Source organism: Rhineura floridana, chromosome 7 (genome assembly GCF_030035675.1).
Source record: "Rhineura floridana isolate rRhiFlo1 chromosome 7, rRhiFlo1.hap2, whole genome shotgun sequence".
NCBI classification, from domain to species: Eukaryota; Metazoa; Chordata; class Lepidosauria; order Squamata; family Rhineuridae; genus Rhineura; species Rhineura floridana.
Window position 1 is genome coordinate 122264430 of NC_084486.1, and position 20778 is coordinate 122285207.

A 20778-nucleotide genomic window follows, 5' to 3' on the forward strand; every position below is an offset into this window, starting at 1 on the left:
CCCGCCGCTGCTGGCACGCTGTGACATCATAATGGCATAACAATGTGAGGGCTTACATTTTTATAGAGAGAGATTGTTGTAACCCACTGGGACCTTGTGGTGAAGGCAGGTGAGAAATCCAGGAAACAATACATGCAAGTGGACAGCAGCTGGAGAGTGACTCCACGCAATGAGAAAAGACATGAGGCTAAAAGATCCTGGAATACCTGTATAAACAACATTGACACCTTTGAATCAGTCGTGGGTAAGACTTATTGTAAGCTAGTAACATCCCTCAGTAAGTACTGTAAAAACAATTCTAATCTCACTTTCACTGACGTTTGGGTTGTGCAAGAGACTCTGATGTTTCTTACCTTCTCCAATGTACAGCACAAGTGAAAGCTCAGGACAGGCCTCACAAGCAGCTGTGAACTCACCCCAGTAAGCAGATTTGTATATGCCTGAATGCAAGACAGGAAACATTTCAGTACCATTGACCACGGTATCCTCCTGGACCGGCCCCATGGAATATAATTGGAATTCCCATGTTACGGTAATTCCAGTCCTACCTACAGGACCAAGTACAGACAGAAGCAATGGGAGAGTGCTTTTTTGTTCCCTGGCAGTTACACTGTGGGGATCTGCAGGGCACTATTTTATCCCCAATGCTATTTGATATCTATGTGAAGCTGCTGGGAGTGGTCATAGTAGTTTTGGGGCAAGGTGCCATCAATATACTGATGACATTCAGCTCTATTTCTCCATAACATCGGAATCAGGATAGGCGTGTGGGCCCTGGACCTGTGCCTGGACGCAGAGGTGGGATGGATGAGGAAAAATAAGCTGAGGTGGAATCCTGGAAAGATGGAGGCACATTGAGTGAGTGGTTCCCATGTCCAAGAAATTGTTCAGTTGTCTGCCTTGGATGGGGTAGCACTCCCCCCTACACAGTCTGGGGGTGCTTCTGGACCCAGCTCTGTCACTGGAGGGCTAGGTAGCTTCAGTGGCTAGAAGCCCCTTTTATCAGCTGCATCTGCTACAGCTACAACCGTTCCTGGATTGGGAGAGTTTGAGCACAGTAGTACAGGCATTGGTGACTTCAAGAGTGGGTTACTGCAATGAATGTGGGGCTTGCCTTGAGCTTGACACGGAAACTGCAGTTAGCGCAGAATGCTTTAGCAAAGTTGCTGACAGGAATGAGACTTTGCCAGCATATAACAGAGATCTTAACTGGCTGCCAATTTGTTACTGGGCCATGTTCAAGGTGTTACTACTGGTATGTAAAGCCTTTAACAGCTTGGGACCAGTTTACCTGTGAGACCACTTTACCCCATATGTGCCCACTCGACCACTTCAGTCTGCAGAACTGGCACTGTTACAGGGGCCACATAATACTCATTTTGCACTTGCTCTTTTAGTATTCTTTTAGCACCTACACCTTGGAACTCCTGATCTACTGATATCAGGCCAGGTGCCTGTTTGAAACATTTCTGTTTAGGGAAGCCTATCCAGACACGTAGATCCTCATGTGTTTTAATCTGTTTTTGGTCTACTGCTGTTTTGCTTTTAAAATATTTTTCATTACTTGTTTTTAACTGTTTCTATTGATAATTTTAATGTTTCTTGTAAACCACTTTGAAGTTTTGTTCCAATCAAGTGGTATATATATTTTGTTAAATAAATAAAATAAACTTTTGTGGAATTATAAGCCTGCCCTAACACAGCTTAAGCCTTATTTTGAGTGAATCCAATGGTCTATATAGCCTGCTATTGTCTCTCCAGTTACTCGCCAGATGTTACTGGACTCCAACACCCATCAGCCCCAGGCAGCATATCCAATTGTCAGGGAGGATGGGAACTGTTGTCCAGCAACAACTGGAGGGCCACAGGTTCCCCATCTCTAGTCTATTCCAACGGCCAACAATTTTCCAAGGTCTGACAGCATGAAAAGAGTTGGGAAATTGTAAGGGACACTTTAACCTGAATAAACAAAACAGTCACAGTGCACCTTACAAAAACCCATTTACAGGGGGGGGGAAGAGAATGCAGCTTCTTATAGAACTGCAGACTCACAATAATTTTAATTTTCTGCTTTACTAGCCCTTCTCTTTTACTGTCAAAGTGCATACAAAAATTGTTGATTTTTGCTAAAGAGATTGATCAGCAGAGGGCAGAACTTTGCTCTCATGCAGTAAATAATGAGAGAATGCAACAATATTTAAGCATTTTGTAGCAACCAAATTACCCAATTCAGATATAAATTATAACATGAGTCCACCAAAGGTCATAAGACACTGAACATGGCCCAGGAACTTTCCCAGATGATATAACATAGGCAGAAGGTAACACAGTGAACTGACAAGCATCCCAGGAGGGTTCTCTCTGTTGAAGCGTGACAACAACTGCTGTTTGGTTCTCTTTGCATTCCTAAGGTAAGAGGAGACAGAGAGAGGGTCCTCCAGCTGGCTAGGCTGCCTAACCTTACCTGTGTTCCTCCATCTGTCTCCTTTCCATTGAAAACTCAGGGAGCTGATCTCACTATCATCCAGACACCTTCCTTTTGTCTCTCTTCTCTAGCATGGGGGCAATGGCCAAGCTTGGCCTTTACGCCTCCAACTTAGTTAGCTGGAACTAGAGCCTTTCCTAACAAATATATATTTCTATTAAGGAGTCTTTTCTTGTTTTACTAAGTCTAAAGTCTCAGTGATTCAAAGCTTACTTTCTCACAGGTAAACCACACACACACACACTTTTCACAGAAACAAAGAGCAAGCTACACTCAGTTAAGCTCTGCTCATTTTACCAATACTCCAACACTCCCCAGGTTCCAGGAAAGATCATGACCGCTTTGGTTCACCTCCGGTCCTGCTGCTGCGAGGTAAGTCATGGCCTTGGCTGAGCATGTCATCCCAAACTGGGCTTGTGACAAGTCATAAGCTGTAGACCAAGAGCAAACCTTGGATACAGCTCATGGGTTGTCTGATGACAAACTATGAGGCAGGGTTTGAACACACCTTGGCTTAGCTCGCATCAGCAGCAGGCCTCAAGCAGGAGCAAAGGGGCATCAATCTCCTCTCCTGGATCCCACATGCTGTCATGTTCACGCTAAGCCATGGTTTGGGTTAACATTATGCGCAAACTGGGTCACTGAATCAAAACAAGGTTTTTGGAATATTTTAGGCACATTTGTGTAGAAACCAAGACAGAATAATGGCCTGGGTTTTCCCCCCTAGAAGGTGCAGCTACAGATATATACACAGTTCTAAGAAATGGGCATGACGAGATATAGGCTTAGTACTTCAGAGATCAATAGATATGTGGAATATACAGCCACAGGGTTGCTTTTCCACTGACATGTATTCAGAGATCTGTTACTAAAAATAAGCATGATATATCCTTTTGAATGTGCACCTGTCTGCATGGCGTTCCCCACTACATAAACAAGAATAAGCCCAAGAACTCAGAACACACAGAGGAATGTTTGCAATGGAATGCAAAGCTGACTGCAAAGAAGAACATAATACATATATGGGAGGGGGGAGGACTTAACCACAAGTCCCGGTTTTGACAAACTAAGCCAAAACTAAATAATCAAAAACATCACAAACAAAATCGAAACTATCAGACTCAAAATCAGCAAGGGTGAGCTCTTACTGCACTTCCAACCAATTTAACCAAATGCCTGAGTGAAGAGACATGTCTTCAAAATGCACCAAAAATCTATCAAGGTCAGCCTGAGTCAAATATACTCCTTACAAGAAGCCAGTGTTAACAGCCAGGAGCTTTAACTTACCATTCCCATGGTTTTCCTGTAGATAAATGCATTGTAAGAGCCTTAACTCTTAAGCTTTGGGGGGGGGGGTTATCCTAGAACTTTTAGTAATTCATATCTGGAGTGATCCCAAATTGGATGCCTGAATAGCTTATAAACCCATGATTCCTCTAGCGTATCTAGTAACTAATAATCAGAATGGTTCCTGCAGGTGGGTTCACCTATAGAATTGTGACTACTTTTTCTTGTCTTTTCCTATTCTTCCATGCTATAAAATTAAAGATTCCCAACAGAAAAGTACTGACAAAAAAACCCCCTTGATCTAATCTGAGCTCTGCTGGGGCACACAGAGTCTCCCTGGAGTACCAGATATCATCAGCTGCAGCCTGAATCTGTGACTAGAAAGGAGATCAGACTATTAATACCATGCAAATAGAGCTATTAACAGTTTTTCCTAATGACATTAGAGAAGAACAAGGAACCCTCAGGCAATTTTTAAGTCATAAAAGTAGTTGTGCTTAACATGCACAGAATGTTTATTCACTGCTCAGACAGGGTTTTGTACAGTAGAAACAGGCTTTCTATGTGCATATTGAGATGCTTGCTGGCCTCTGCTGGCTGTAGTCAGAAGCATTCATTCCTTGGAACTTATTAGGTGTTTCTCAATGAGAAGATTAGTACAGCCGGAAAAAGCCTCGCCTGAAGGTACCTTGTCCATCCTAGCAATTTCCCCCCTGCAATATGCAGTTGCAGGAGAAGAGAGCAAGCCTGGCCTCAATGGTAAAACACAAGCTTTGCATGCAGAAAGGTCTCAGGTTCTATCCCAGGCATCTCCAGTTAAAAGGATCAAGAGGGAGTGAAAGACTTTTGCTCTGAACTCTGGAGAGTGGGTCCAGGGGGGATGGTGAATGCCTCACTCTGGAAAGGTGTGATGCCCACTATTTTGAAGGAAGCGGCCGTGCGGACCCTCCTAAAGAGGCCCTTCGTGGATCCAGAAGTGTTGGATAGCTATTGCCCAGTGGCCAATATTCGCTTTTGGGGCCAGAACAAAAGTCTCCTGGAGCAGATCATCCTAACGGGTCCCCCATGCCAAAAGTGGGGTCAGTCACAGTCAGTCCAAATCTCACGAAATTTGGCTATGTCCACAGCAATGGGGAGATACTCACCCTGTCAACCATCAGATCATTCCCTGTTTGTCCTGTGGCAAAGGCCACATCAAGAATATGCCCATTTGTATGTGTTAGACCCTGACATACTGAGACAGACTCATGCTTGTCATGGTGGCCATGAAATCCTGAACCTGACAAGGCAGCCCTGACATGGAGAATGAATTCCTCAGACTAAAGTGCTGGGCTGGGCCAAGGTTCGAATCCCTGCTCAGCCCTAAAGCTCACTGTGTGACAGTGAGCCAGTCACCATCTGTCAGCCTAACCTACTTCACGGGGTTGCTGTGAGGATAAAAGGTACAGAAAAACCATGGACATTGCTTTGAACTCACTGGAAGAAAGATGGACTATGAATGCAAATAATAATAATAATAGCACTGCAAATAATAATAAAATGTTCTCATTCCTGTACAGCTCATCACCATTAATTCTCATTTTAACAGATAAGAAACTGGGGCCAAAACATAGACATTGATTCAAAGCCCAAGCCATGGTAAGAGTTCATAGCAGAGAATCTGAACCCACGTTTTCAAGCGTCTACCCTCTCGACTATAATGCATTTTGTTTTTGTTTTTAAAAATGAAGCATAAACTGTTCTGGGGAAAAGAAAAGATGTCAAATAGTTTTTAAAACTGAACAAGCTTTCTAAGGCCCTGGAAAAGCATCTCAGAAGTGTGGAACACCCATTAAGAAAAATACTACAATGTGTGACCTTAATATACAAACATGAGTAGCTATCTTTCAGGATCACCCTATAATATCAAATAAAAGGTAGGTGTGTGTATTCACAGTATGTGCATATTCACAGTTATAATGATGATGATGATTAACCAGCCCTTCACCCTAAGGTCCCAGGACAGTCACCACAATTTAAAATCCAACATGAAAAACGGTTTGAAAATATTACAATCGCAAGAATAGGGCAGGTCCTAAAAATCTCTCTCTCTCAAGCATGAAAGGAGATGATTCAGCCACTGAGAAGACTCAGTAGGTAACACACAGCCGCCTCTTTCATGCTGATTGGCTCCTAGGGACATCTGTTGTAGTGGAGAGCAAAGGAGATGAGAGAAAATGGAAAAGGGAGTGTAGCTGTGAGGCAGCATGGTGTGATTATCATGGAGGAATCCCACACTTCTGAATCTGCCACTACACTACTGGTGTCGATAACGAAACATCAAGTGATGACTTCCCTGTGCAAAAACCCAGAGAATGCCACTGCGCTGATGTCCTGCTTGAAGCTTTTCCTTAGGCAGGCATCCGTTTGTCCACCAAGAGAACAAAATGCTAGACTAGATAGGCCTTTGGTGTGATCCAGTAGGGCTCTTCTTATGTTCAGAGAGAAAATGTTCATGTCATCTCGCATGCAGTCAACCTACACATTCAATTGCCAGTTAGCAAGTGTGAAAGTGGCACATACTTTTACCACCACTGAAAGAACCATCATTACTCTTTGGGCATCACTCTGTTATTTCTTTGCTGGGATATAAAATGAATCAGTCCTCCCATGTTTTAACACCTGTTGAGGCTGCAAGCAGGTGCCCCATGCTACATCTCCAATTATGCCTTTATCACAGTAACCACAGAGGGAAAATTACAGACAGATACTCTTAACGTAACCAAATTAACTGCACTAAGCCAGAAAGCAATGGATAGATTTCTCTATGAGCAAGGCTGATTTAATATGACAGGATTCTAACACTGCTCAGTTCCCTCTTAATACCAAGGCCTCCCAGGCAAACAGAGGAAAGGAGGAAATTATATATGGCAAAATGGATTCACAGCTGTTGTATAAAATGCAGTTTTAAACAAGAAGTCTTACGTTTCAGACAGGTGTCAAAGAGAAGGAGAAGAATGATCCCACCAAATCACTAATTATAACACTAAAAAAAATGAAAGAGCTCTTCTCAGAACTGATCAAAGAAAATGCGCTTTTCATTAACGTGTCATGTCTGCTTTTTACTTAAACAATTAAATGACCCTAGCATCCCGAAGATTGTAGAAATAAGATCAACCACATATTATAAGGCTTATCTAAAAACAGCAAAGGTTGTAACTGACTGATTATGAAGTTCTAAATAAATCAGACGTGGGCAATCTCTTTTCAGTCAAGGGCCACATTCTCTCATAGGTAATCTGTAGAGGGCCGCATGCCAGCAGTGGGTGAAGCTGAAGCCAGCAGTGATATGGAGCCAGAGCTCAAAGCAGGCAGGTTCACCACCTTCTCTCTCTCTCTTTCTGCCACCTCCTTCTCTTCCTCCCCAGCCAGTAGGCTGTCCAGCGAGGGACAGATAGCTCTTGTCAGATGCCTAAACTGGTGGAGGTGGTGCTGGGTTCTGCCAGGTTGGCATTGACCCATGACAGGGCCTTCTCAATAGTAGTTCCCCGTTTATAGAATACCCCCAGTGATGAGGGGTGTCAGTCTTCCTCATTATTAACTTTCAGGAAGAATTTAAAAACATTTGTGTTTACCCAGGCATTTGATGGCAGAAAGGTAAGTTCAAGGTTGCCAGGAACAGTATTAGCTGAGAGATTATGTGACTGTTTTAGATGTTTTAATCTTATTTTTAATTGTATTTTATCACTTGTATAATCAATTTGGTAAAATTTCCCACCACGGGTTTCTTTGGGAGGAGGGGGTGGATACAAATTTTAAAAATTAATAAATGAATGAACTAGTTGTTTGCAGAATACTTTTTAGTTTGGTGATAAATATTTCTATACAGGTGTATTTATACCTTGCTAGGCAGAGAAATCCTCTGAGGCCATTCCCCTTTAAAAAATTTCATGAGTCCCTATTTGTATTTTTCTGCAGTGATGCCGTGTAGCTCCTAAAGACAAGAAGAGAGAGGCACCAAAAAAAAGTCTTGCTATCTTTGGTCAGGGTATTACTAGAAGAAGAAAAAATATGTATAGTTTCATTTTTGAACCAAAAACAACACATCCATGTTGGTTGGATAATGAAGAGGCAAGATAAAATCATTGTTTAGTGAACGTTTCATATTTTGCTCACAAAATAAATATATATATGAGAAGTGGTAATAATTATTACCTCTAGTATTCTCTGCTTCACAACACCAACCTGGTGCATATTGTGTTTCCAAGATAATAAGAATTTAAATTAATTCGTGCTAATTGTAATTCTAGCTTCTATTTAGAACAACAACAAAAAATAATGAATATTGCTTTTCAGTCCTCCTCACATTAGCATCAAAATTAGCACCAAAGCAGATAACTTCTGTATAACACAGAGAGAATCAAGCAGGCGGAAATGAAAACGAAAACAAATAACCTATCCTCCTCTCAAGGGAAAATGCCTCAGCTGAACTAAGGAGACACTGGCTGCATTCAGACACCACAATAAACCATCAGGGTACTCTCCAGATGTTCTTGGATTCCAACTCCTGTCAGCCCCAGCCAGTGTGTCCAAAAGTCAGGAATGATGGGAGTTGTAGTCCAACAACAGCTGGAGGGCACCACATTGGCTACACTTGCATCAAACCACAGTTAAGCATGGAGAGAATATGCTGCAATGAGCCTTGGGCTCATATATGTTCCCTGCTCCTTATATCCTATACGGTGGGGATGAGTGCGAACGTGCATCACTTTGATTAACCACAGTTTAGCATTTTGTCCAAACCCAAAACCATGGTTAATGGTAAATATGCCTTATTTAAAACAAACCAGAATTATCACCCATCTTTTGCATTAACCACACTTCATTGATATAGACAACACAACAAACTGTGGGTAAGCAACAAAATGGAAAGCTTCTGAGTTCCTCCTAGCAGGCACATCGAGGAGGAGAGGCGAGTACATGAACCCAAGGCTCACTGTCATCATGCTAAGTTATGCCTTGGCATGATGTCCAAGCACACCAGTACTGATGACACCCAATACAATGGCTGATATCCAATGTCAGTCATACTCAAAGAGTAGACCCACTGAAAATCAAAGGCCCTGAGGTACTTTAATATATTGATTTTAAGAGGTCTGTTCTGATATGACTTGGTTGTCTATCAACCAGCGTCTCATTCCCACACAAAAACATCTCAAGTCTCACTTGATCTTATTTGTAGACCAAATGAACATGGCACACATGGTGCAGGTCAATTGTCCTGCTTTTTTTTGTTCAAAAAAAGAGTAATAATTATGATGATGATATGAGGATTTATCTGCTGAACTCTCAATATACCAGAATAATCTCTATCTATACAAATTAGCCACACCCAGCACCAAATGAAATCCAAATTCTGCAGGTATTTTATCATAGCATATGTATCTTTAGTGTTTGGGGCGGGGAGCAGGGCCGGTTCTAAAGGGCGGCCAGGTTGGGCACTGGCCTGAGGGCCCTGGAGCTACAGGAGCCTGACAGGCCCCTGAGGGGCCCTCCGTTCCCCTTCCGCGATCCGTGCCACCCCCACGCCCCCCACTTACCTGTCAGCCGGCTTTTTAGCATTGCCCTTAATGAAGATGGCGGCCGCAGCTTCCCTAAGGTACTGAAGCCGCTGCCGTCATCTTAGTTGATGGCAAAGATGTGCACGCATAGCACGCACGTGTGCCATCAACAAAGATGGCAGCGGAGGCTTCATTCCCCCTAGGGAAACCACGGCCGCCATCTTCATTAAGGGCTGCAAACACGTGCACGCACACACACCGGGGGGTCCAGGGCAAGCTGATGCCCAAGGGCCCCCACATGCCTGGAGCCGGCCCTGGTGGGGAGGTTACAAGATCAACAAAATATTCCCAAGAGCTCCCACAGTCAAACCTGGGCAGGAAGAGAGAGCAATTATAAGCAGGGAGAGGAAACATGTCCAGGCTTTTTAAAGGCCCAGGAAGCAGACCCACAGTAGGCACCCCTATTCACACATTTGTTTTCACCATCAGCATCTTCTTCATGCTGACCGCTTTTCTGGGGCCAGTGCAACATTTATTTATTTATTTATTTATTATTTGTTTATTGCACTTGTATACCGCCCCATAGCCGAAACTCTCTGGGCGGTTTACAGCAATCAAAAACATTAAAACAAATATACAATTTAAAACACATATTTTAAAAACAATTTAAAACATGGTAATGTACCACCACCAACCCACAGCTGATGCCTAGCCCTTCTGGCCCAGGGCAAAGAGCTGAGGCCAAGGTTAGCAGCAATGATGAGAGTGACCCCACCAGCATGGATCTTCATTGAAGCAAGAAGACGCCGGCATGGCCTAAATGAGTGAAAGTGTAACGGAACAAGTAGGGAACATCTCTCAGTCAGAGGCGGTGGCGGTTGGTGCCCACTGGGATTGGTGGGGTGGAAGAAAGAGAGGCCAACAGTAGGTGGTGCCAGAGCCAATGACAGGCAGAGCCAACTAATTTTAGTTTTGTCCCTATCTTCCTCCCTGCTGAGTTCTACACAGGCAATGCTGAGATGAAGGAGAAGGAAGATGACAGCCAGTGCCACCCTCTGGTCTGGTTGCAAGTCAGAAGGCAGGCAGGAGGGGACAGAATGAGGTGGGTGGGGCAGTGCCCTGTTTGCCCTAATGGACCAGCCTCCACTGGTCAGAGATCTGCACTCCCTTCTGGACATCCTTCTGAGGGCCCCATGGCAGTGGCTGGCAAAGCCAGACAGCAGGTGGAGCAATGTACATCAATTTTCCCTCCACAAAGCAGGCTCATTTCTACATCCACATCTCTACCTTCCATCCAGGCAAGCCAAGAGCCATTGTCAGAGTTCAACACAGTCTAGCTAGGCAAAAACACTCAAGCAGGGTGCAAAACCAGTGAGGGGTATGGTCTGGGGAGAATCCCGAGGGCCAGATATAGAGACCTGGAGGGCCACATTCAGCCCCCAAGCCTGAGGTTCTTCACCTCTGATATACTGTGATCCATATCCCTTCACTGTCCTTAGCACCCCTCCTAACTGGAAAGGGGACCCTTCAAAACCGGATCACATTTCCTAATGGAAAAGCCACCAGGTGGCAGCGGAAGGAGCAGGGAACAATTCCTTTCTTGTTCCTCCGGGCTCTGCTAGTTTGGGCTTCATCTTTCAGCATTTCCAACCAATGGTCTGCAGCTCCTGGCAGATGCTGATCACCGATGCCAAGTCTGGGAAGGTGTACAGAGTTAGTCAAGGGCCCACGGCCACCACTTCCGTTTCACAGCAGGCAGGAGAAGAGAGGAGAAGGAAAATTCAAGGGCAGTAGCATCAGGCAGCACCATTCCAACATCATATCTCGCCACCCCAGAACACTTAAAAGTAAAAATATCTGCATTCAGAAACAACTGTACAGACTACTTGAGCTGGACCTGGGGTGCTTTAACCAGGATAGGAGGTCCAAAACTCCTAAACCCCAAAACTCCACCCTGGGCTCCTACTGGGAGGAAGGGCAGGATGTAAATCAAATAATAAATACATAAATAAATAAAACTCGCTGCCTGTGAAGAAGTAGCCGTAAAAGATGGTTCTCATTCAATACTACACACTGAAATGCTATTTCACACCTTTTTTTTAAAACTGTAGTTTTAACTGCTGCAAAAGTGCAAGTCAGTATTTAATAACATCTCAAGACGATACAAATCTAATTATATATTATTTCTTATAGCTTCACGTGATGGTTTGAGATTAGGCAAAGGAATGAAATCCTTTATTTTAAGTCCAATGCTGCCCTCTAGTGAAGAATGCCAGAGGATTAAACTCAGGCAATATTAGTTACCTGTGCCCACAAGCCTTTGCTCCCCACAGAGACCAAAAGGTTGCTAACCACAGTTCTGGTGGACATGAGGAAGGGGAAAGTATAAGCCCTTCGCTTTCCTCCTCTTCACTCCAAAACTTCACTGCACAAGAACATGCACAGAAGCGTGCCCTGTAATACTTGTAACAGTACTTCCTACATTACATTTGTGTGTGTACGTACACATGAATTTTTTTCCTAAGACTCTAAATGCAACAAATGGGCATTCTGAGTATGACCACACACACACTCAAGTTTTCATCAGAATGCTGGGATTGGTTTCAACTCCACCTTTGTTATTTATTCATTCATTCATTCATTCATTTCAGAAATGTATAAGCCACTTAATGTTGAACTTAAACAATCTACAAAGCAGCATGCCAACAGTTTTCAAAAACATATTCCAAATCCAGCAACCAAATAAAAATCAAATAGCGGGAGCAAGTTCTTAAAAGAGCGTACGAGTAGCTCGAACAGCAGTAAAAGAACACTATCAACAGGAAGAAAAGCAACCAACCTCACCACCCAACTACCCTCATTAAAGAGGTTAGGCAAATAAAAAGATGCCTGGCTGGCCTTTCTGGGTTGGGCATTCCAGAAGTAAGGTCCACCATCAAGAACACTCTTTCTCTCTGGTCACCACCTACCTCTGAAGGCAGGACATCTGGAGAAAGATTTCTGATGATTATCTTAATACCATCTTTTCCTGGAAGGGCTGGTAATGGGTAGCAGTAGCAGTTTCCACGATGCACATCTAGTTCACACCTGTTTGCAAACCCAGGTTTGTTGCTGTGTAATGAACGCAGCCGGCCTAACATAGCATCTTATCAGTGGCGAAAAGAAAAAGAAACTAGCATTGCTCCCATTCTGACCCTTACGAAGCTCATTGGTACAGCATATGCTTAGCGTGCAGAGGTTTCCAGGTTCGATCCCTGTCTGAAACCCTGGAGAGCTGCTGCCAGTCAGTGTAGATGATACTGAGCAAGATGGACCAATGGGTCTGATTTAGGATAAAGCAGCTTCCTGGGCTCCTTTGGGACAAAGGGTGGGATACTAATGTAATAAATAAATAAATAAATAAGTTCCTATAAAACTGCCCCTTAAAATCACTGCTAGCAGAGAAGGCTGGCGGAAGAGAGACTGCCCTGTCACTTATATACCCAGTAGGCCACTCTGTTCTGCAGGACAATTTCTTCTTACAGTCACAAGAATACCAAAAGCCCGCTCCATAGCAACTCAGAACAGGGCTTTCAGCATGGCTGCCCCTGTTCTGCAGAACAGCATTCCTGCTGAGATATGGCAGGCACCCACTATCCGTACTTTCGAGAAGCAACTGAAGTCATCTTTGTTTTGACAAGCTTTCCCATCTGGATGAAAAGGTAGTATTGTTTTAAAACCTATTTTCAGTTGTTTTTGTGCTGTTTTTATTCTATGACTATAAATCACTTTGAGACATATTATTATTATTATTATTATTATTATTATTATTTATTACCCGCCCTTCACCTAAAGGTCCCTGGGTGGGTTACAATCATTTTAAAACACATAATTAAAAACAGTTAAAAACAACCTAAACAACAATATGTATAAGGAATAGATTTGATAATTATAATAAATTTGGCTCTGCTCCAGAACTCAGGTAGGAGATGTTACATAAAGGGCCAGAGAGCTCCATCCCACTTGCTGTGTACAGGATGCTAGTCTAGCTGCAAGTGGTGCAAGTCTCTGCCAAGGCCAGCCCACCTGAAAAAAAGCAGATCTATTGGCTCTAGTTCTCCTGAGCCCATCCATCACTCTTAACTATGCAATGCAAGCCCCCTTATCAGTAGTGGTCATTTCCAGCACTAGCAGAACACCAGGTACAGGCATAACCGTCACCCAAATCTAGGCACCAATGCTTAGGCATGACTCCAGCGCAGAATTCTGTGTATCCCTCCGAACAAGGGTGCTATTTAGGGATGGCAAATGATAGTTGCTCCCTCTTGTGTTTCAGACTGTATACAGTTATTCCTTGGGAGAACCATTTATAATGTGATTTAAAAAAAAACAATAAATACTTGTTTAAAATATACTGAATGTTGCAATTCAGGCAATGAGTAGACCCAGGAGTATGCCTGTGGATTTTGCTGTTACTTTTGCCCTCTACTCGGAAATATATTTGTCTCCATCCTATGGAAACCTGAAATAGTAAGCCTACTCATGGCATGGCAGCTCAATCTCAAAGATGGCAGCTAACTTGCTTAGACCTTGTACACTACAGAGAGTTTCAGCATTAATCAGGGCATGAATTAACATAAGATTGCCATTAGGCTAGGAAACTGCCTTATACAAAGTCAGGCCATTGGTGCATTTAGGTCAGTAATGACTACACCAGCCTTCCCTTGCAGATTTTTTGGACTCCCAACTCCCATCATCCCTGATCTTCAGCCAGGCTGGCTGGGGCTGATGGAAGATGTAGCCCAACAACATCTGGGGAAGGCTGATCTACAAATACTGGCAGCAGTTCTTCAGGCTGGAGTCTTTCCCAACTCTGTCTAGGGATTCCAGGGATCGAACTTGAGACCTTCTGCATTCAAAATATCTGCTTCACCTTTGAGACACAGCCCATCCCAAAGGCTACATGGTAATATGGTAAAGAGATTTGGATTAATGCTTAGGTTGCCCACACACTGGAGCCTGCCCTGAGAACCAAGCTGTAAAGTAGGGATGGACAATTTCTTAAGTCCTTTCCATCCAGTTTCTGCATTAATCTTTAAAAAAAAAAAGTTTTTTTTAAAAAAATCAACATGATAATTTGCATTCCCATTTTTTGAACTTTTCTCACGAAATACACATTTTTAAAACACATTTTGAGAATGTTTTTTCAGCATTGCAAAATTCAGAAAAACGCGAAAACGATGACCACATTCTGATCTGCACACAAATCCAGGAGGTGCAGAGTGGATCAGTTCATTTTGGAATCTACAAAAGATCAAATTCCAATGTTTAAGTGCTTCTGTCTGAATGACAGCATGATAAATATCAATAGGACATCTTACATTTATGCTGCAGATTTTGCTTTACCCCCAAATAGCTTGTTCCCATTCCATTAAAACATTACAGACGTCTCACGCACCAGCAAGTAAGAAAGCCGCACTTTCAGAACAAACTTCAGCTTTAAAACTGGTTCTCTGCAGGTAGATAAGGATCATTGGCTGGGCAGCCACTACTGTGTAATTTCAGCCATTCTTAAATGGAGGTAGGAAACTGGAGACGACAGAAACTGAAGAGGTAACATGCCACTTACCGTGAAAAACTCCATTATCCACCAAAAAATGTCTGCAATACTGCAGACAGTTTCTCTTATCCAGGTTCCAGTAACTCATCGTTAGGAGCCTTAATTCTCAGCATCAAAGACAATTTTCCTGCAAAATTAAGGAGGAGAGAAGTGTTGGTAATGTGAAGGTGATGATTAAGTTGAAAGGAAGAACAATCCAGTTATATTAGTCCTAATAAAAGAGTTATTTGGGGACAATCTTTTGTACATCCCCCCCAAAAGAAGATTCTTGCTGTACTCAAAATGCTTCAGCAATTACTGTCTAAGAATCGGCCACTTATAGTTATCTGTAATTAGCCCATCATCAAGGCATCTAGGACCACTTGCATACAATTACGCCCACTCATAGAAAGCAAGGAGAGAAAAGCTTAAATACCAGGGATATGGAAGATATCGGGTGTTTAACAATGCAGGTATTCATTGCTTTCTCACCCTGATCTCAATCTAGGCCGGCCCTACCACTGTGCAGAGCGAGGCAGCTGACTCTGTTGGCAGAAGCTGCGAAGGCAGCAAGAAGTAGCAAAGTGTTTCAGTACAGAGTTGTGCGTGTTACATGAGCTGTCCTGCATCTCCTAAGCTAGCCTGCTCCCCTTAGGTGTGGCCCATTTTGTCCCATGGGATAGGGCAATGCTACAAATATTAACAAGTAAAAAATTGCTCTGTGGAGGACAGGGCAGAAGCTACAGAGAAGAATATAAAGGAGAAAATCCTTCCATTAAGAGATTTCCCTTCAGAGGGAAAGACGGAAACAAGAAATCTGTGAAACCTTATTGCTCGGACTCAAAGCAAAAGAAGCACAATGCAGAATCTGTTGTACAGTCAAATTTAAACACCAACAACATCTTGCCATTTTGCATTGGGTCAGAGCAATAACATATCCATCTATCCATACATGAAAATGAAAAGGACTGCCTTCAAGTCGATCCCGATTTATGGCGACCCTATGAATAGGGTTTTCATGGTAGGCAGTATTCAGCGGGGGTTTACCATTGCCTTCCTCTGAGGCTGAGAGGCAGTGAATGGTCCAAGGTCACCCAATGAGCTTCATGGACAAATTCATGGAGGACAGGGCTATCAATGGCTACTAGCCATGATGGCTGTGCTCTGCCACCCTAGTCAGGGGCAGCATGCTTCTGAAAACCAGTTGCCGGAAGCCTCAGGAGGGGAGAGTGTTCTTGCACTCAGGTCCTGCTTGCGGGCTTCCCCCAGGCACCTGGTTGGCCACTGTGAGAACAGGATGCTGGACTAGATGGGCCACTGGCCTGATCCAGCAGGCTCTTCTTATGTTCTTATGGCTGTGTGGGGATTCAAACCCTGGTCTCCCAGGTCATAGTCCAACACTCTAACCACTACACCACACTGGCTACCTTCCATACATATACATGCACATTTTAAGATTGTGGCCCAGTGAGCAGAGCTATCAACTTGGATGCAGCACACCTGAAACAACATGGATTCACCAGGTGGTCTTCCACTAACCACTCTTCCTCTCCTTCATTTCCCCATTTATAAATAGTGGCTTGTCATTATTGGGTGCTTACAGCTATACTATATTCCAGATAGTGTCTGTTTGCACAACAATTGAGGCGCCAATAAGAGAGAATCACAGCTTCTTTTCCTACAGACCAAGACAAAAGGTCGTATCTATATGGTCTGGTAACTTTCATGCACTATTGCATGGATAAAAGGATGAATAAAACAGCCTTGTAAGTAAGCCCCCAAAGCTTCCCAGCCAGCCATTTAGTTATGCCAAGAGGCTATTATCCTGCATCTCCAAGCCCTCTCCTCTGCAGCCTGCATAGAATACTAATGTCTTGGCAGTTTACTAGCCTGCTTTTTAACCAAGTAGGCTGGCAGAGGAGACAAGCTTCTCTTCCAATGAACAAGCAAACAAAGCAAGGGTACTGTACTGACAGAAGCCAGGATGGAGAGATCTATCCTTCCTCTGCAAGCCTGTTCATCCTCTGCAAGAAATTCTTTGTTGCCTATGACTTCCAGGCGAGCTGTTAAATACAAGGCTGGAACAGAGTCTACTTGCACACTGAAATGCTATGTTACACCAGGGATGGGGAACCTGTGGCCTTCTAGACGTTATTGGAGTCCAGTTCCCATCGTCCCCGAGTATTGGCCATGCTGGTTGGGGCTGATGGAAGGTGGAGTCCATCAACGTATGAGGGGGCCACATGTTCCCAGTCCCTGGTATAATGGATATAATGGATGGTTTTGTACACCGCCCAGAGAGCTATTAGCTATGGGCGGTCTAGAAATGAAAATAAATAAAATAAATAATAAATAATATATATAGCCAGTGGCGGCCAATAGCTCCATGTCAGCGGGGAAAGTTTGGACTAAAATCCAGAGTGGATTCCACTGCCCCACTGACATGGAGCCACCAGCCACCACTGTATGTAGCATTTCAATGTGAATGAAGACTATTTCAGCTTTGCGTTTAACAACTCACTTGTGTTTAGACAAATAAAGGCCTGGGAAGGAGGGAACAGAAAAAAATGGGAAGGGGCACATTTTTTCCCTTTCTTAAAAAAATTCATGTGTTTTTTTTCTGAAAAAATTGGAAAAATGGGGGGAAGAAAACAATAAAGAAAAACATTTTCCCCCGAATATTGCTGGGCTTCCACCTGTGTTATGCTGTAGTGTGACCACGGAATAGAATCCAGGGTGGGAGTATACAGGGAAAGCAAGGTGCAAGGAGCAGCTTTAGCCACCATCCCGTCTAATGGTGTTTATTTTATTTTTTTATTTATTATTTGATTTATATTCCGCCCTTCCTCCCAGCAGGAGCCCAGGGCAGGAACACTTGGCGTTCCCAAGTGTAGCCCTTTACATTTTCTCCCACTGAAGTGAACTCTAGAAAGAATAGCTACACAGTAGGGATGGGGAAGAATATCCACTAAATCGGACTTAGTACTGGATTCTGACTGACTTCGACAGTCTGCTTCCATTTCAAACCGGCACCGATTCCTTGCAGTGGGCTGTGGCTGTAATTGGCACTGATTTTTTGCGGCAGGCTGTGGCTGTAATCGGCATGGGTGTTTTTTTTAGAATTTTTTCCCAATTTTACATAATTATCTTTGTAATTTCATCTAAGGTGATGCATTCGTAACAGTGTGTAGGTGAGACAAATAGGAAAAAATAAACCTCGTGGAACACCGTGATCATTTACATAGGCATTTACGTTAAAAATTACACAATTTGTTTTGCAACCACAAAACAACAACAGCGGATCAAATCTGCAAGTGCCAGAGCAAGCGGGAACAAAAAAAGGGCAGATCGGGATGGAACGACTGACTATCGGCAGATAGGAACTAAGCAGCAAACCCCATCCCTACTGCACACAAGGATGCTTTTGCAGCCACTATCCCTGGCAAACCACAGCATAATTCTACAAAGGGATGCATTGCATCTCCCTACACGCCCAATATACAAGCCCACCCTCCAGACACACCACAGTGGTAGGCATTTTGCTACTCACTCAGGAGAGTTCCAATGAAAACGTAGAATAAGCAAACTCATAAGCAAGTCCAGTAAAGATCCAAGTTGCTGGTGACAACACTGAACCGGGGGGGGGGGGGAAATCCTTGAAAAACAATTAGCCCTTCAGAACATTCAGCAGCATCTACTGTTTGTCTATTGTTTTGTGGCAACGGCCCCAAACAATACAAGCAATTGTAACTATTATTTTCAGAGACTAACATATAACTCATTGAGAAGCTGATCATTGGATTTCTCTCCACAAGGCTTCCCTTGTTCACATCATGTCATCCAATTCATTTTTGAGTTTTTTTTTCTTCAACAGGAACGTGCCTTATACCAAGACAGACCATCTACTCCAAATATCATTGGCAGAAGCTCTCCAGAGTTTCAGATAGAAAGCCTTTCCCAGCCCTATCTGGGTTGAACCTAGCAAACCATGAGCTCTACCACCCTACAGCTCTCCCTTACAATGCGGGTTTCGGACAAAGAAGCAGACAAAATTTCAAAAAATCATCCAGAGCAATTTGGAAAAAGAAGCCAACATCAAGATTCAAATGAATGAAAACCTTTTGAATAAATAAATGAAAACCCTAGAGTTTCCACTAATAAATTGTAAAAATGTGGTCACCATGAAAGCAGGGAAATACAGACATTTTTCCAGTGCTCATCAGAGATGCCATGGGGGGGGGGGGAGAAGATGGGCAGCAGACCCTCCTTCCCTGCTTCAGATCACATGCGTTTATTCTTGGAGATGGATTTAGACACAGTCTAGGGTGGCCTATATTCTACTAGACAAAATACAATTTTCTGTTTGTAGGAGGCTTCTGTTTGAATGGTTTCCAGTCCAAGTCTGGCTTAAAGATAAAGACACATAAGAAGCGACAGCAGCAGGGGCCTTGAAGCAGTCCATCAAGAGTCAGCACCTGGACAGCAGCCTGAGCAGGCATACAGGCCACCTGTATAGTGAGGTGCATTACATTTCTAATGAATTAAATTATATATTTCGGTATGCATTTATTTACTATTAAATATTAATAGCCAGTCTTTCTAAACGTTTACCTATAAAGGTAGCAAATGCACATTTTATGCAAACCTGTGCTCTCTTTTGTTTTTTTGTTTTTGTTTTTTGTTTGTTTTTTTGGTGACACATTTCCTCTTTTGGGGCAATGCATAAGTGGCCCAAGGATGATCCTTGCATTGGAGTCTGGGAGTAATCCTACAGAGGCCCTATTTACATTGCCATATGCATGCCCCAGTTCTCACTAGAGATTATTTATGAACCGGGAAAGGATATTTATTTATTTATTTATTATCATTATTTTTACCCCGCCCTTTCCAAAACTGGAACTCACGGCGGCTTCCAGATAAAAGCACACATATAATTAAAAAATACAAAAGTCTAGATTAAAATCAAATTAAACAATTTACAGTATTAAAACCATTCATACATACAGTTAAAATAATTCAAACTCAGTTTAAAATAATACAGTTAGGCAACAGCAATGCAGCACCCTTCAAGACCTGTCCTTAACAGCTTTCAGTTCCAAAGGCTTGTTGAAATAAAAAAGTCTTTGCTTGCCGATGGAAGGACTGCAAGGAGGGGGCCATTCTTGCTTCCCTAGGAAGGGAGTTCCAAAGCCTCGGGGCAGCCACCGAAAAGGCCCTATCTCGCATCCCCACTAGTCGTGCTTGTGAGGACGTAAGTATTGAGAGAAGGGCCTCTCCTGAGGATCTCAGGGCCCGGGCAGGCTGATATAGGGAGATACGGTCTGACAGATAGCCTGGACCTAAGCCATATAGGGCTTTATAGGTCATCACCAGCACTTTGAATTGTGTCCAGAAACAGAGTGGCAACCAGTGGAGCTTTTGTAACAGGGGAGTCGTATGGTCCCTGTAAGCAGCCCCAGTTAACATTCTGGCTGCAGCTCGTTGCACCAACTGAAGTTTCTGAACAGTCTTCAGAGGCAGCCCCACGTAGAGCGCGTTACAGTAATCTAAGCGGGATGTAACTAAGGTATGTGTCACCGTGGCCAGAGCAGACGGCTCCCTTCTGCATACCCATTACAGATACAATTTACATGAGAATCATCCTATAGAAACATCCACATTTCTAATCAATCCACTGGTTTTAGACACTGGACCAGTTCAGCTGGCCGTTAGAAATCAGCTTGGTGCTTATGCATGCCTTCCTCTCCTCTTCACCCTTCACACTGTCCCCCCATCACTTCCTGGTTTGCCATAACTATAATCTGTCATCCCTTTAGAATTAGACAAAAATGGTTACCACACATACTGTCTACCCTTTTTTATGCAATTATGCTTGCAGCTTTGTGAGG

The 20778-nt window shown here is 43.3% G+C and overlaps 1 protein-coding gene across 10 annotated transcripts in view; it reads right to left on the reverse strand.

Annotated features, from left to right (window-relative positions):
- PLCH1 (phospholipase C eta 1) overlaps nt 1-20778 on the reverse strand; it is a 199378-nt gene that overhangs the window by 152601 nt on the left and 25999 nt on the right. For 7 of the 10 annotated variants that reach the window (XM_061637103.1, XM_061637108.1, XM_061637105.1 and 4 more), the window contains exons 2-3: nt 14921-15038; nt 354-440 (exon numbers count right to left, since the gene is read on the reverse strand). In XM_061637103.1, coding sequence (XP_061493087.1) covers nt 354-440; nt 14921-14999 — 166 coding nt within the window. In that variant the 5' untranslated portion in view covers nt 15000-15038. Of the gene's footprint in view, nt 1-353; nt 441-14920; nt 15039-20778 lie in introns of those variants that run through there. The other 3 variants (XM_061637110.1, XM_061637109.1, XM_061637112.1) reach the window with 2 other exon arrangements.